Source organism: Herpailurus yagouaroundi, unplaced genomic scaffold, assembly GCF_014898765.1.
Source record: "Herpailurus yagouaroundi ecotype Mexico unplaced genomic scaffold, PumYag 77, whole genome shotgun sequence".
NCBI lineage: Eukaryota > Metazoa > Chordata > Mammalia > Carnivora > Felidae > Herpailurus > Herpailurus yagouaroundi.
Window position 1 is genome coordinate 20,145,070 of NW_024412388.1, and position 12,500 is coordinate 20,157,569.

Here is a 12,500-nt window from a genome sequence, read left to right on the forward strand (position 1 = left end):
TGTGTGTGTGTGTGTGTGTGTGTGTGTGTGTGTGTGTGTGTGTGTGTGTTAAGTTTATTTATTTTGACAGAAAGAAAGAGAACTAAGAGAACCAGTGGGGAGGGGCAGAGAGAGCCGGGGTGGGGGGGGTGGACACAGGATCCAAAGTGCTGATTCTTAAGCGTCTTCAGTTGGTATCAAGTTTCACATGACCTGATGTTGTATGTAAACATAGATTATTTTGATGAGTAAAATAAGTCTTCAGAGTTTCTTTATTTCTTGTGTTAATCTAGTTTTTTGGTTTCCAAAAGGATTTTTAATATACACATGACTTGGATCTGTAGTGTGAGAAATAGAGGATGGCAGGGTTGTGGTTTGCCATTTTTCTACTGTTCTGTATGGTTCTTTGTGTTTGAGTCTGGTACTAAAGTGCAGAGAGCTCATGTGATTTGGTTTAATGACTTGAAGATTCATCCATTCTTCCTTGGCCACTCAATTTGGTGGCTGTTGACTTCAATGAATATGATTCTACTAGTTTTTGAAGGCTCTGTCCGTGCACTCCATTGTTGGTGGCTACAGTTCTTAAAGTGACTCTTGTCTTATGGAAATCTTGATGAACTAAGGTAGAATAGGGTGATTAATGGTAAAGAGGTGAGTTTGATAGTACTTTGAAGAATGATGGAACCATAGGATTTGCAGTAGGTCCATCCAGGTGCAATGCTGTGAGGGGTCCAGTTTGGTTGGGATTTGATGTAACAGAGAATGGTAAAGTTGAGCATTTAATTTAGGCCTTTTGCCATACAGAAGGTCCTTGTACGGAAACACATTTTGACACTGGAGGTGCCTTAGAGGGAGGCAGTACTTAAAGAGAGATGCTGTAGGACTTGCTTCTTCAAGTACTGTATCGTTTAAAATTGAGCTTTACTGTGTCCTGTTTGGAGCCTGAACCCTCTTAGAACTTCTTGTGGGAGGTAGAAGATGGGAATATCTAGGTCAGGTGGTACATGGTTTTGGTTTGAGAAACCCATAAACTTTTTCCTTGTATAAGCCTCACTAGATAATCTTGGTTCACAAACTCTATTCAGCTCAGGTCCAAGTGTGAAGCTCAGTGTCTTCTCTCTCTCTCTCTCACACTTTCCATCTTCTTCCTCAGGCCACCAGGCTACCCCAATATGAATCAGGGAGGCATGATGGCAACAGGACCTCCCTATGGGCAAGGGATTAATAGTATGGCTGGCATGATCAACCCTCAGGGACCCCCGTATCCCATGGGTGGAACCATGGCCAACAATTCAGCAGGTAAGTACAAGTCCTTGCTCACTCCAGGAATTTCGTCTAGAATGATCTTCCTGTCACACGCTTGTTGGACTTGAGATTTTTTTCCCCTCTTTTATAGGGATGGCAGCCAGCCCAGAGATGATGGGCCTTGGGGACGTCAAGTTAACTCCAGCCACCAAAATGAACAACAAGGCAGATGGGACACCCAAGACAGAATCCAAATCCAAGGTAATGATTTATATCTTGACTCCTCTCAGCTCTCTGTCCCATGCTTTCCAGTGATAGGAAGGAAAAAGAAAAGAGGGTGACTAGATTCTCTAGTCTTTTATGACATGGATTAGATCATCTCAGAAAAGGCTGCTCTTACCTCTTCTAATCATGAAGGTTCCCAGGCTAATAGTTCATGGAATTAGATTTCAGTTAGCCTAAGGGGTCCTGATGTAAATAACACAGTGTTCTCACAGCTGTCTGTTATAGAGGAAGTGCCAGGCCAGCAGTGTAGAATTCTCTGTAATGCCCTCTGTGAAACTGTGCACCCTGTCCTCATGCATTGATAGGTGGTGTGTGCCATAGGCAACTAGTTCCTCTTCTCTTCCTGGACCTTACTCAGAGCAGTAGGAATGGTTGGTGCCCTGGGTTCTCTAAAGAAGGAGATGAGGCAGGTGGGGTTTGGGCCCTTGCTTGGCCTCCCTGTAGGATGGTCCTGAGCGTGCTATCTATTGGGATACGTGGCAATCTGGGGACCTGCTCAGTGTTTGAGTCATTTGAAACATTTATGCCCTTTGTCATACCCCATTTTCCCCATCTTATAAAGTAGGGGAAAGTAAAAATCTACAGCTGCCACCTCCTGTGGACCTTCACCTCTGGCTCTCAGACCCTTTTAGCCATCTTCCTGTCTTGGACAGGATAATTAACATCCAGAGCCTTTTCAGGCACGTAGGAGACCCTTCCTTTCTTGAGAGGAGGAAGTTTCTTTTTGTTTTAGTCCATCCCATTGTCTCAAGATCATGTTTTGAGTTTCTTGAATTCTCAGAAACAGTGTATAAAAGCATGCCTAGGCTCCTGGGTGATAGCAGGGGAGTAGTAGTGACATTGATGTGAGGTGGATAAGGGTTTGACACTTAGCTCTGCTGCTTAAAAACTATGAGATTTTAGGAATGGCCTCTATGTGCCTGCTTCCTTATCTTTGAAGAGGAGAATAATTTATAATACCTAATATGAAAAGGCATTTAGCATAGCACCCAATGCATTATATATAGTCAGTGTTAGCTTCCTTCCTTTACAGGAAGAATTTCTAGCTCTCATTTGGTCTTTTGACCTTGCAAATGCAAGGTACCCCAGAATAAGAAGCTTTACCACTACTCTAATCAAGGGACTTCTGAGACCCTTAGCATAGGCTTTGAATCTGACCGATTCCTATGAATCTTGACCTGCCCCTTCCAGAAATCCAGTTCTTCTACTACAACCAATGAGAAGATCACCAAGTTGTATGAGCTGGGTGGTGAGCCTGAGAGGAAGATGTGGGTGGACCGTTATCTGGCCTTCACGGAGGAGAAGGCCATGGGCATGACAAATCTGCCTGCTGTGGGTAGGAAACCTCTGGACCTCTATCGCCTCTATGTGTCTGTGAAGGAGATTGGTGGATTGACTCAGGTGAGTGCCTAGCACTTGGCTTCCCCTGTGGTTTCAACAAGCCTCTCTCTAGGTGCTCAGTGGCTTCACCTGGTGCAAAGCATCCCACAGGGACGTCACCGTCTCCTGCTCTCTGAGGCACATACTGATAGACTGGAAGCATGGGGCTTCCATAGGCAGGAGGCTGAGACCTCCCTGGCTAGTATGAAGTATTAGCATTGAGTTTACCATATGTCTAGGGTCTCACTGGGGTGCAAAGATAGGGAAAATGTGGACATTCTGATTCCATGGGAGGCAGTCTGGCATTGCAAGCAAGACCATGGTTTGGAGAGATGGTCCTGGTTTTGAATTCTTCCTTAGCCACTTAACAATATATGTCACCTTAATCAAGGTGTATGGCCACTCTGAGTCCTAACTTTTCTTATTTGTAAAGTAGGGATAGTGTGTATCCTGCTAGATTGTCTAAAGCCGGAAATAATATGCAAAGCTTACAGCAAGATTTCTGCCACGTAAATTGGTTTGTGAGATGGTACCCAGGTAGCCAGAGTAGTGGCTGACCCTTTCATTCCTGGAAACTTCCTGGTGAAGATGGGATTTCAGGAGCTATTTAGTAGAAATAGTTTATGAAGGACAAAGTAGGTTGGGAAATTGTTTAGTTACTCTGTATGGGATATTTAAGTGAATGGATTCATTTCTGCTGAAAAACTCTGAACTGAACTCCATCCTGAGCCCTGCCTCTGCTCTGAAACCTTATAGTTTTGCTTTACACTCAGCCCATGAGGCACACAGTTGAGGCAATGCTGTGCCTTGCAAACTTGCCTCCTATGTGTGTTACGTAGTCATTGGATCAGGAGCCTGCTGTTGGATCTGAGTTTGTGGCTTAGCTCAGGGGGAGGCGTGGCAGGGAGAGATGTGTTCCAAACCTTCTAAATCAGAAGAGGAAAACAGCTGTCACCAGCAGAAAAGAAAGTGATTGGAATGAAGCCAGCCAACAGTCAGTTATGAATTCCTTCTCCCTTCAGGCTTTATTCCCCTCCCCCACAAAGGAAAACAAAACAAAACAAGACACGTGCACACTGCCACATAACTGGCGTGGGAAGCAACGCCACAGCAGGCTTCTGAGGTGACCCTGGGCTCATTCCCGCCGTTATCCCTGGCGTTGAGTTTTCCTAGCCAGGCTTCTCCTGCCTGTGGGGATGGGGTCGGGGGTGGGGGGGTCGTTGGCTTAGGTTTGGCACGCTTTTGATTGAATGGGCTTCTGGATTCATTAAATGATGTAGGATGAGGTACAGAGGGAATCCTGAAGCCTGCGCCTGTCTTGCAGTTTGTGAGAGAATGCCAGCCTTTTAGGCGCTATGATGTAATTGAACGCTAAAGACGGGGTTCAGAGGAGAAATAGCGCTGTTATAAGCTAGTCTGTAATGCTTCCAAGAAGGCAGAAAATGAGTCCTGAGCTTCTGTGAAGGATTAAGTAGGGGTGTTAGGCAGAGGAAGGGGCCATTCCAGTTGACTGGCCTAAGTGGCATGGAAATAGGAGAGAGTCTGCAATATACACAACCAACACCATCTCCAACCTTCAGAATTCATCTCAGACATTACCTGTTCTAGGGAAGTGTTCTGGTCACCTCCCCGCCATCTAGGTTGTCCCTCTCTTTGCTTCCTTATCACTCTTCTCTCTGGTATCACGGGTACCAGATCAGTAGATATGACAACATATTGAACTTCCGTTATGGGTTAGGACTGGAAAGCTGGTGTTCCCAGCCTTTAAGGTAGATGAATAAGTGTAAGAATGCATGAAGAAGGAGGCCTGCCTGACTAGAGCAGAAAGACTGTCTAATTGTAGGGATTGGGGCATGGTCTTGGTCAGCGTGTCCTGCAGCTTAGGAAAGGAGGCAGAAGGGTAGGTTAGCTGCTGGGAAGGCACAGAGAAGTTATAGGGCCTGAAGCATCTCCTGAACAATCAGGATAGTGACTAGTAGGGAAGGGCTTGTAGTTAGTTACATGTCACTGAGAAGGAGGGCAGCAGTGGCACAAGAATGTAAAATGTGCAAAGAGCCCCACACCAAGAAAAAAGAAAAGAAAAGAAAAACCCGGAAACCTCCAGTTTGACAAAAGTAAGTCAGGCAGAGTGGTGGCTGACAGTACCACATCTCCGTTTTTGAAAACTGATTTTTTATTGTTGCCTTGAAAGGGGTTTGGATCTGATGGTGATTTGCACAACAGTTTTCAGTAATATACTTGTGTAAAGCATCATACCTTCTAAATTCTGTTCTCTCCCACTAACAGTGATGTGAAATTTGCCCTCATGTGAATAAGCACTGTCTGCTAGTTGCAGTGATCTGTGGATAGAGCCTGCTGAGGGTGGAGGGACGCTAGCCATGGATTTAACACTTGTCATGGACTTACGCACCAAGCGGGGTTAACTTTGGTGGTTGACTGAGAACTGTGATTCCCTAAGAGATGAGAACCTGGAAGCCTGATGGGGTCTGGGGCTTGTGGGCAGGAAGATCAGGTGGAAGACGTACCCCGACTCTTCTGGTTGGTTGTACAGGTCAACAAGAACAAAAAATGGCGGGAACTTGCGACCAACCTCAATGTGGGCACCTCAAGCAGCGCTGCCAGCTCCCTGAAAAAGCAGTACATCCAGTGTCTCTATGCCTTTGAGTGCAAGATTGAACGGGGGGAAGACCCTCCCCCAGACATCTTCGCAGCTGCTGATTCCAAGAAGTCCCAGCCCAAGATCCAGCCTCCCTCTCCTGGTAAGGATCTGGGTGAGCCGCCCCACCAAAGCATTCAGGGTCCAGGCTCATTATCCGGCAGTGCCTGGCACCGGGGACGTGTACTCTGCCCTGTCCTACCACAGGGCTTTAACGAGTTGGCAGACTAAAGAGCGGACGGTGGCGACTCCCTTGAGACGTAGTCTGTAGCAGCCCTTAAGTTTTAATTTTCATTGTGCACCTGGCATCTTGCCAAATGTTTGTAAACTAGTGAGTGGGAGGGACACCAGAGGAGTGGGGAAATCTGACAAATAGCAGTGAGGCAGGGCCATCTGGGAGCTTTGGCCCACTGATGTCAGCGCCTTAGAATGCCGCTCAGACGAGAGCCCTGAATTCCCCAGGGAGCTCAGATGCTAATGAATGGGAAGGAGCGGGTAGGGAGGGATATGAATGGAACTCTGATGGGAGGGCCTCTGCCCACCCTCCTTTCTGAGAGGAGGCTGGGTCCTGGGCAAGCATGGGAAGGAGAGGGAAGAGGGCCAGGGCTCCTAGAAGGTGGGTGTAAACACATGTGCCCTGGTATTGACCTCTGAGGGTGTAATGAGTGCCTGAGATGACTCATCAGCTGGGGAGGCCTAAGCAGTGGGATGTCTGCTGTTGGGAATGGTAACTAATGGAAACATTAATTACTGGTGGTTCTGCTCGCATCAGCTTGGAGGAGGAACATTGGAACCTAAGTGGTGACACTGTGCTAGATTCTTGTGAGTAGGAGCTCCTAGGTTCCTAAAGCACGCTGCAGGTTTAGGGCAAGATGGAGCCTTCCTACCTAGGATTCTAGGGGCTCTGCCTGGGAACTTGGGCTCCCGCATTACAGGGTTTAGTAAGTTAGCCAGAGTCCTTGAGGAAGGAAAGCAAAATAGTCAGGGAAGCTGGCAGAGAGTCCAGGAAATCACTAGCGTGGTGATGGCATTGCCACACTACTCCTGTTCTCCAAATGTGAAATCGTAGCAAGGAGCAATAGACCCCTCAAATTCCCTCCTCTATTACCTGGCCTTATAGATCGATCTCCTGCTGAGAAGGGTGATTCAGGCTTTAAAGAACCCCAGCTTTAGCCTTATAGCAATCCCTTCCAAAAAGATCCTGGGGCATTTGTGTATTTCTGTGAGAGTTAAACACTTGCTGGCTCACCCCACATCTCTGTCCACAGCGGGATCTGGGTCTATGCAGGGGCCACAGACACCTCAGTCAACCAGCAGTTCCATGGCAGAAGGAGGAGACCTGAAGCCACCAACTCCAGCATCCACACCACATAGTCAGATCCCCCCCTTGCCAGGCATGAGGTAAGGCCAGGAGCAGGGGCAGGGGGGTTGAAAGACCTGAGCAGAAGTGCATGAGCTTCTGTGCAGCCCAAGAGTGGTCCCTGCTCTGCCTGCCCGGCCAGTGACTCGCATGTGCCCTGCTTACTGGAGGAATTGCTTTATTTGGGGTTTAATTGGCTTTCCTCACTCTGGAGCAGGAGCAATTCAGTTGGGATCCAGGATGCCTTTCCTGATGGAAGTGACCCCACATTCCAGAAGCGGAATTCCATGACTCCAAACCCTGGGTACCAGCCCAGTATGAATACCTCTGACATGATGGGGCGCATGTCCTACGAGCCAAATAAGGATCCTTATGGCAGCATGAGGAAAGGTGACCAATTACTGTTGGCCTCGTGCCCTTGAGGACAGGGCCAGGGAAATGGGGGGATGTCTTGAGAGTGGCTCAGGGTCCTTGTCGAGCCATTTTTTGAGATAAGGCATTTCCAGACCTAACCACCACTCTTCGTCCCTATCTCCTTTCTTGTCTCCCTCTCCCTGGCCTTACCTTGTCATACCTTAACAAGTATGTGCTCTTTGCTGGTTGGAGCCTCTTTAGATCTCTTTTGAACTTGCCGGTGAAACCGTAGGAACAAACCCAAGCTCTAAACAGGGCCTGGTCTTTGGGGCAGGCAAGGTGTGGGTTGCTAGGCCTGCTGGCTTACCCGTTTGCTCACTGCCTTCCTTTCTGTACTCAGCTCCAGGGAGTGATCCCTTCATGTCCTCAGGGCAGGGCCCCAATGGCGGAATGGGAGACCCCTACAGCCGAGCTGCCGGCCCTGGGCTGGGAAATGTGGCGATGGGACCTCGACAGCACTATCCCTATGGAGGTCCTTATGACAGAGTGAGGTAAGCATGGCCCCCGCTCCTGTCCCACCCCAGCACCCCACAGCTCTAGTGGACTCAATCCACTTCTTCAATTGTGTTTAGGACGGAGCCTGGAATAGGACCCGAGGGAAACATGGGCACTGGAGCCCCACAGCCGAATCTCATGCCTTCCAACCCAGACTCGGGGATGTATTCTCCTAGCCGCTACCCCCCGCAGCAGCAGCAGCAGCAACAACGGTGAGTGAACCCTGGTCCTAGTGTCGCTGTGGCTCAGGCTTTGCCATTTCCCACCCTGATCCTCTGATTCTCTCCCTCCCGCAGACATGATTCCTATGGCAATCAGTTCTCCACTCAAGGCACCCCTTCCGGCAGCCCCTTCCCCAGCCAGCAGACCACAATGTATCAGCAGCAGCAGCAGGTGAGGAGGGTAGCAGGGTGAACTGACACACAGGTTCCCCTTGAGAGGCAGTTAGAAAACGAAGTTGAAAAGTTTAGGCTTGCTTTTGATACTTTGGTGTTCTCCCACCTACATGACCAATTCTGCTGAAGAGCCAAGCCCTCAACCTTGTCCTGTTTAGATTCTAGTCCAGTCTCTCTAGTTCTCCACAAGGGCCAGATACAGGCCTTATTTTGATTTTTAGACTTATGTACATTTTTCTACGCAGAGCAAGGGAGAACCAGAGGGGAATAGGGAATGGTTCTTGATTTCAGAAACAGCTTTAAAAGAGCATTTGTAAAGGTGAATCCTTTGTTCGCTTGGAGACCGTGTCCTCTTCTAGAGGAGTGGAAGTAAGCCTGGCGAGTGTCTGGTGTAGCCATCTTGGCAGCTGCGTGTGGATCTTGGGTCCCTGAGTGCAGAATTTAACCTCCCCTCTGTTTGTCCCTGTCTTAGAATTACAAGCGGCCGATGGATGGCACGTACGGCCCTCCTGCCAAGCGGCACGAAGGGGAGATGTACAGCGTGCCGTACAGCACGGGGCAGGGGCAGCCCCAACAGCAGCAGTTGCCCCCAGCCCAGCCCCAGCCTGCCAGCCAGCAGCAAGCTGCCCAGCCTTCCCCTCAGCAAGATGTGTACAACCAGTATGGCAACACTTACCCCGCCACTGCCGCTGCTGCTACTGAGCGCCGACCAGCAGGCGGCCCCCAGAACCAGTTTCCATTCCAGTTTGGCCGAGACCGTGTCTCTGCACCCCCCGGCTCCAATGCCCAGCAGAACATGCCACCGCAAATGATGGGCGGCCCCATACAGGCATCAGCTGAGGTTACTCAGCAAGGCACCATGTGGCAAGGGCGTAATGACATGACCTACAATTACGCCAACAGGCAGAGCACTGGCTCTGCCCCCCAGGGCCCCGCCTATCATGGTGTGAACCGAACAGATGAAATGCTGCACACGGATCAGAGGGCCAACCATGAAGGCCCGTGGCCTTCCCATGGCACACGTCAGCCCCCATATGGTCCCTCTGCCCCCGTGCCCCCCATGACAAGGCCCCCTCCATCCAACTACCAGCCCCCGCCAAGCATGCAGAATCACATTCCTCAGGTATCCAGCCCCGCTCCCCTGCCCCGGCCAATGGAGAACCGCACCTCCCCTAGCAAGTCTCCATTCCTGCACTCTGGGATGAAGATGCAAAAGGCAGGTCCCCCAGTGCCTGCCTCGCACATAGCACCTGCCCCTGTGCAGCCACCCATGATTCGGCGGGACATCACCTTCCCACCTGGCTCTGTGGAAGCAACACAGCCTGTGTTGAAGCAGAGGAGGCGGCTCACAATGAAAGACATTGGTAAGGAGACCTCCCCGATCAGGTTGCTTTATCTCTTCTTAAAGTCTTGTCCATTTTTTTTGTCTCCATCCCAACATTCTGGATGAGATAAAATCTGGTCCAGTGTTGTCTGAAATAGAGCCAAAGAACTTTGGATAAGGAAGACAGCTGGTATCAGGCTTTACTAAAAGCAAGCGCCATGCAGTGATGTCCTAAGGGAGCCTAGAAGCAGATGTGTGTCCTCTCCTAGATAGGAACTGCCTCCCGCCATGTGTTATCTTCAGAGTAGCCTGACTGATGGGCCAGCCCTGGGGGAGCATCCGGCCAACCTGGGCTTGGTAGATGGACGACATGGAGGTTTATTTCAGGAACCCCGGAGGCATGGCGGGTAATGATGTCCCTCAAGTCTGGGCTGCTGGCAGAGAGCACATGGGCATTAGACACCATTAACATCCTGCTGTATGACGACAACAGCATCATGACCTTCAACCTCAGTCAGGTGAGTACAGGTGCCTCGGAAAGATTGGAAGAATGGGAGGGCCTGAGATCTTCTTGAAGTAGACAGTGCTACGTGACACAGGGAATTAAGCCTTCCCCGGCCAACATGGTCTCCCCTCTCTCACTCACTCTCTGGTATCTTCCATGCCAGTGCTTTGATTCCATGCCAGTACTTTGCCACTGGCCATGGGCCCAGAACACTGGGAACAATAATAATTTGTGTAAGGTATCAGGATTGACTTCAAAGGGAATTGGGGAGAAACTTTTTGGAGTCGGTAAGAAATGCAGATTCTGTTGGTGTGAGTGAGGACACCACGTTTTCAGACTACAAGAAAAACCTGTGGTCTTTATTAGTGAGCATAACAGTTTCTTTTTTTTCCCTTCTTACTTCATCCACCATGAGTACGGGAGGTCTTTATCAATCCCATTTTCCTAAGGTATAGAAAGGGAAGTGGAAAGAAGTAGGCTTGGCGGGGGGCGAGGGGTGATGGTGGTATTTTAATTACGTTCTTGCAGAGAGATGGTTCTCCGGATCCTCTCTGCACAGGATGTGTGCACCTTGAGTTTTCCCAATAGCTGGGAAGAGTTTCTGCTGCACCATCCCAGTCTTTTTGATCATCCTTAGCACTTACCAACCCATCTATCAAGGAGCTGACTAGGGAGCATTGTTATTAATAGTTAACCATTTATTGTGCCGTCACCTTGTGCCAGATCCTTCATATTTTCTTTCATGTCAGCCTCACAACAGTCTTCCGAGGCACATGTGGCCTCTTAGAGATGAGTAAGTCGGTTGAGAGTCTTACCTGCCCAAGTTCACACAGCTATCATCAGGGTCTTTCTGATTCCAAAGCCTGACTTGATGTCCATTTTATAAGATTGCCTCCCCATGAGAAAGAAAAGGAACAGATACTGATTTCCATATGCCAGGCATTTGATATATTCCATTTAGTCCTCAGAACCACTGTGTAAAGTTTAGGAATTTCCGTCATGTTCAGTGGAAAGATAGAAGAAGTACAGCTTAGAGAGTTTAAATCATATGGCTAGTTCCTAGAAAAGCCAGAATTCAAACCTAGGTCTTTCTAATTCTAAAGCCCTTATTTTTTCCATTTTCCTGTAGTCTTGCCAGAGATTTAATCTGACCGGCAATTAGGGTTTTCTTCTAGAGGTAACTAGCCTGTTTCGGATCCAAGCTGGGATTTGGGTCTGTCTAGCACCAGCTTGCACCAGTGTTTGGAGGACCGAAGCCTCATCCCTTTCATTACATTGCACGATTGATTCATGGAGGTCTAGCCTCCTGGAATGTTGGGGAGCTTGGAGAAGACAGCAGGTGAACATCTGTCCACACTGCATCTCTTCTTCTCTCAGCTCGTGTTAGAGGGGTCACCCCACCGTGCCTAGCCTCGGGCTACACTTGGCAGTGTGACGTAGGGTGTCGTAAGAGGGACAGTAGCATTGACCAGTGGGTAGGAAACTGGGCCTGAGGAAGAAAAGCAGGGATTGGTAGGGAAAGAGGAGGCTGTGAGATGGTGAGGTGCAGGGCTGTCGGTCAGCACGTCTGTCCTGCTGGAAGCAGGCTTATGTGGAGGTAGGCTGAGCAGAAGGGAGAACTGTGTGCTGGGCATTGGAGAGACCCAACGACTTGCTCTGCGGAGAGCCTTTGGGGAAAGGAGCAACTCTCATCTCTCCCAGGGATACAGATGTCTGACCTACAAGGAAAGCGGGGAGATCTGCTAGAAGACCTTGGGGGGGCCTCTCAAGTCAAGGATCCTCTCGTTTAGCCCACTTCTCTCCCTTAATTTATCTCCTGTTTTTTTCCTCTTTTAGCTCCCAGGGTTGCTAGAGCTCCTTGTGGAATATTTCCGGCGTTGCCTCATCGAGATCTTTGGTATTTTAAAGGAGTATGAGGTGGGTGACCCAGGACAGAGAACACTACTGGACCCTGGGAGATTCAGCAAGGCGTCTAGTCCAGCCCCTATGGAGGGGGAGGAGGAGGAAGACCTTCTAGGTCCTAAACTAGAGGAGGAAGAAGAGGAGGAAGTGGTGGAAAATGATGAGGAGATGGCCTTTTCGAGCAAGGACAAGGCGGCCTCGGAGAGTAGTGAGGAGAAACTGGTTAGCAAGTTTGACAAGCTCCCGGTAAAGATCGTGCAGAAGAATGACCCGTTTGTGGTGGACTGCTCAGATAAGCTTGGGCGTGTGCAGGAGTTTGACAGTGGCCTGCTGCACTGGCGGATTGGTGGGGGGGACACCACTGAGCATATCCAGACCCACTTTGAGAGCAAGACGGAGCTGCTGCCTACCCGGCCTCATGTGCCCTGCCCACCAGTCACCCGGAAACACGTCACGGCGGCAGAGGGGACACCAGGGACAACAGAACAGGAGGGCCCCCCACCCGATGGCCCTCCAGAGAAACGGATCACAGCCACAATGGATGACATGTTGTCCACCCG

General features: G+C 49.5%; 1 protein-coding gene across 3 annotated transcripts in view; it reads left to right on the forward strand.

The window, feature by feature from the left end:
* Window positions 1-12,500, forward strand: part of ARID1A (AT-rich interaction domain 1A) — a 69,321-nt gene that overhangs the window by 54,964 nt on the left and 1,857 nt on the right. For 2 of the 3 annotated variants that reach the window (XM_040466011.1, XM_040466027.1), the window contains exons 9-20: window positions 1,133-1,278; window positions 1,376-1,485; window positions 2,701-2,910; window positions 5,441-5,648; window positions 6,814-6,946; window positions 7,120-7,295; window positions 7,660-7,810; window positions 7,892-8,026; window positions 8,111-8,207; window positions 8,682-9,573; window positions 9,921-10,051; window positions 11,875-12,500. The exon at window positions 11,875-12,500 is cut by the window's right edge. In XM_040466011.1, coding sequence (XP_040321945.1) covers window positions 1,133-1,278; window positions 1,376-1,485; window positions 2,701-2,910; window positions 5,441-5,648; window positions 6,814-6,946; window positions 7,120-7,295; window positions 7,660-7,810; window positions 7,892-8,026; window positions 8,111-8,207; window positions 8,682-9,573; window positions 9,921-10,051; window positions 11,875-12,500 — 3,015 coding nt within the window. The remainder of the gene's footprint in view (window positions 1-1,132; window positions 1,279-1,375; window positions 1,486-2,700; window positions 2,911-5,440; window positions 5,649-6,813; window positions 6,947-7,119; window positions 7,296-7,659; window positions 7,811-7,891; window positions 8,027-8,110; window positions 8,208-8,681; window positions 9,574-9,920; window positions 10,052-11,874) is intronic. The other variant, XM_040466017.1, reaches the window with a different exon arrangement.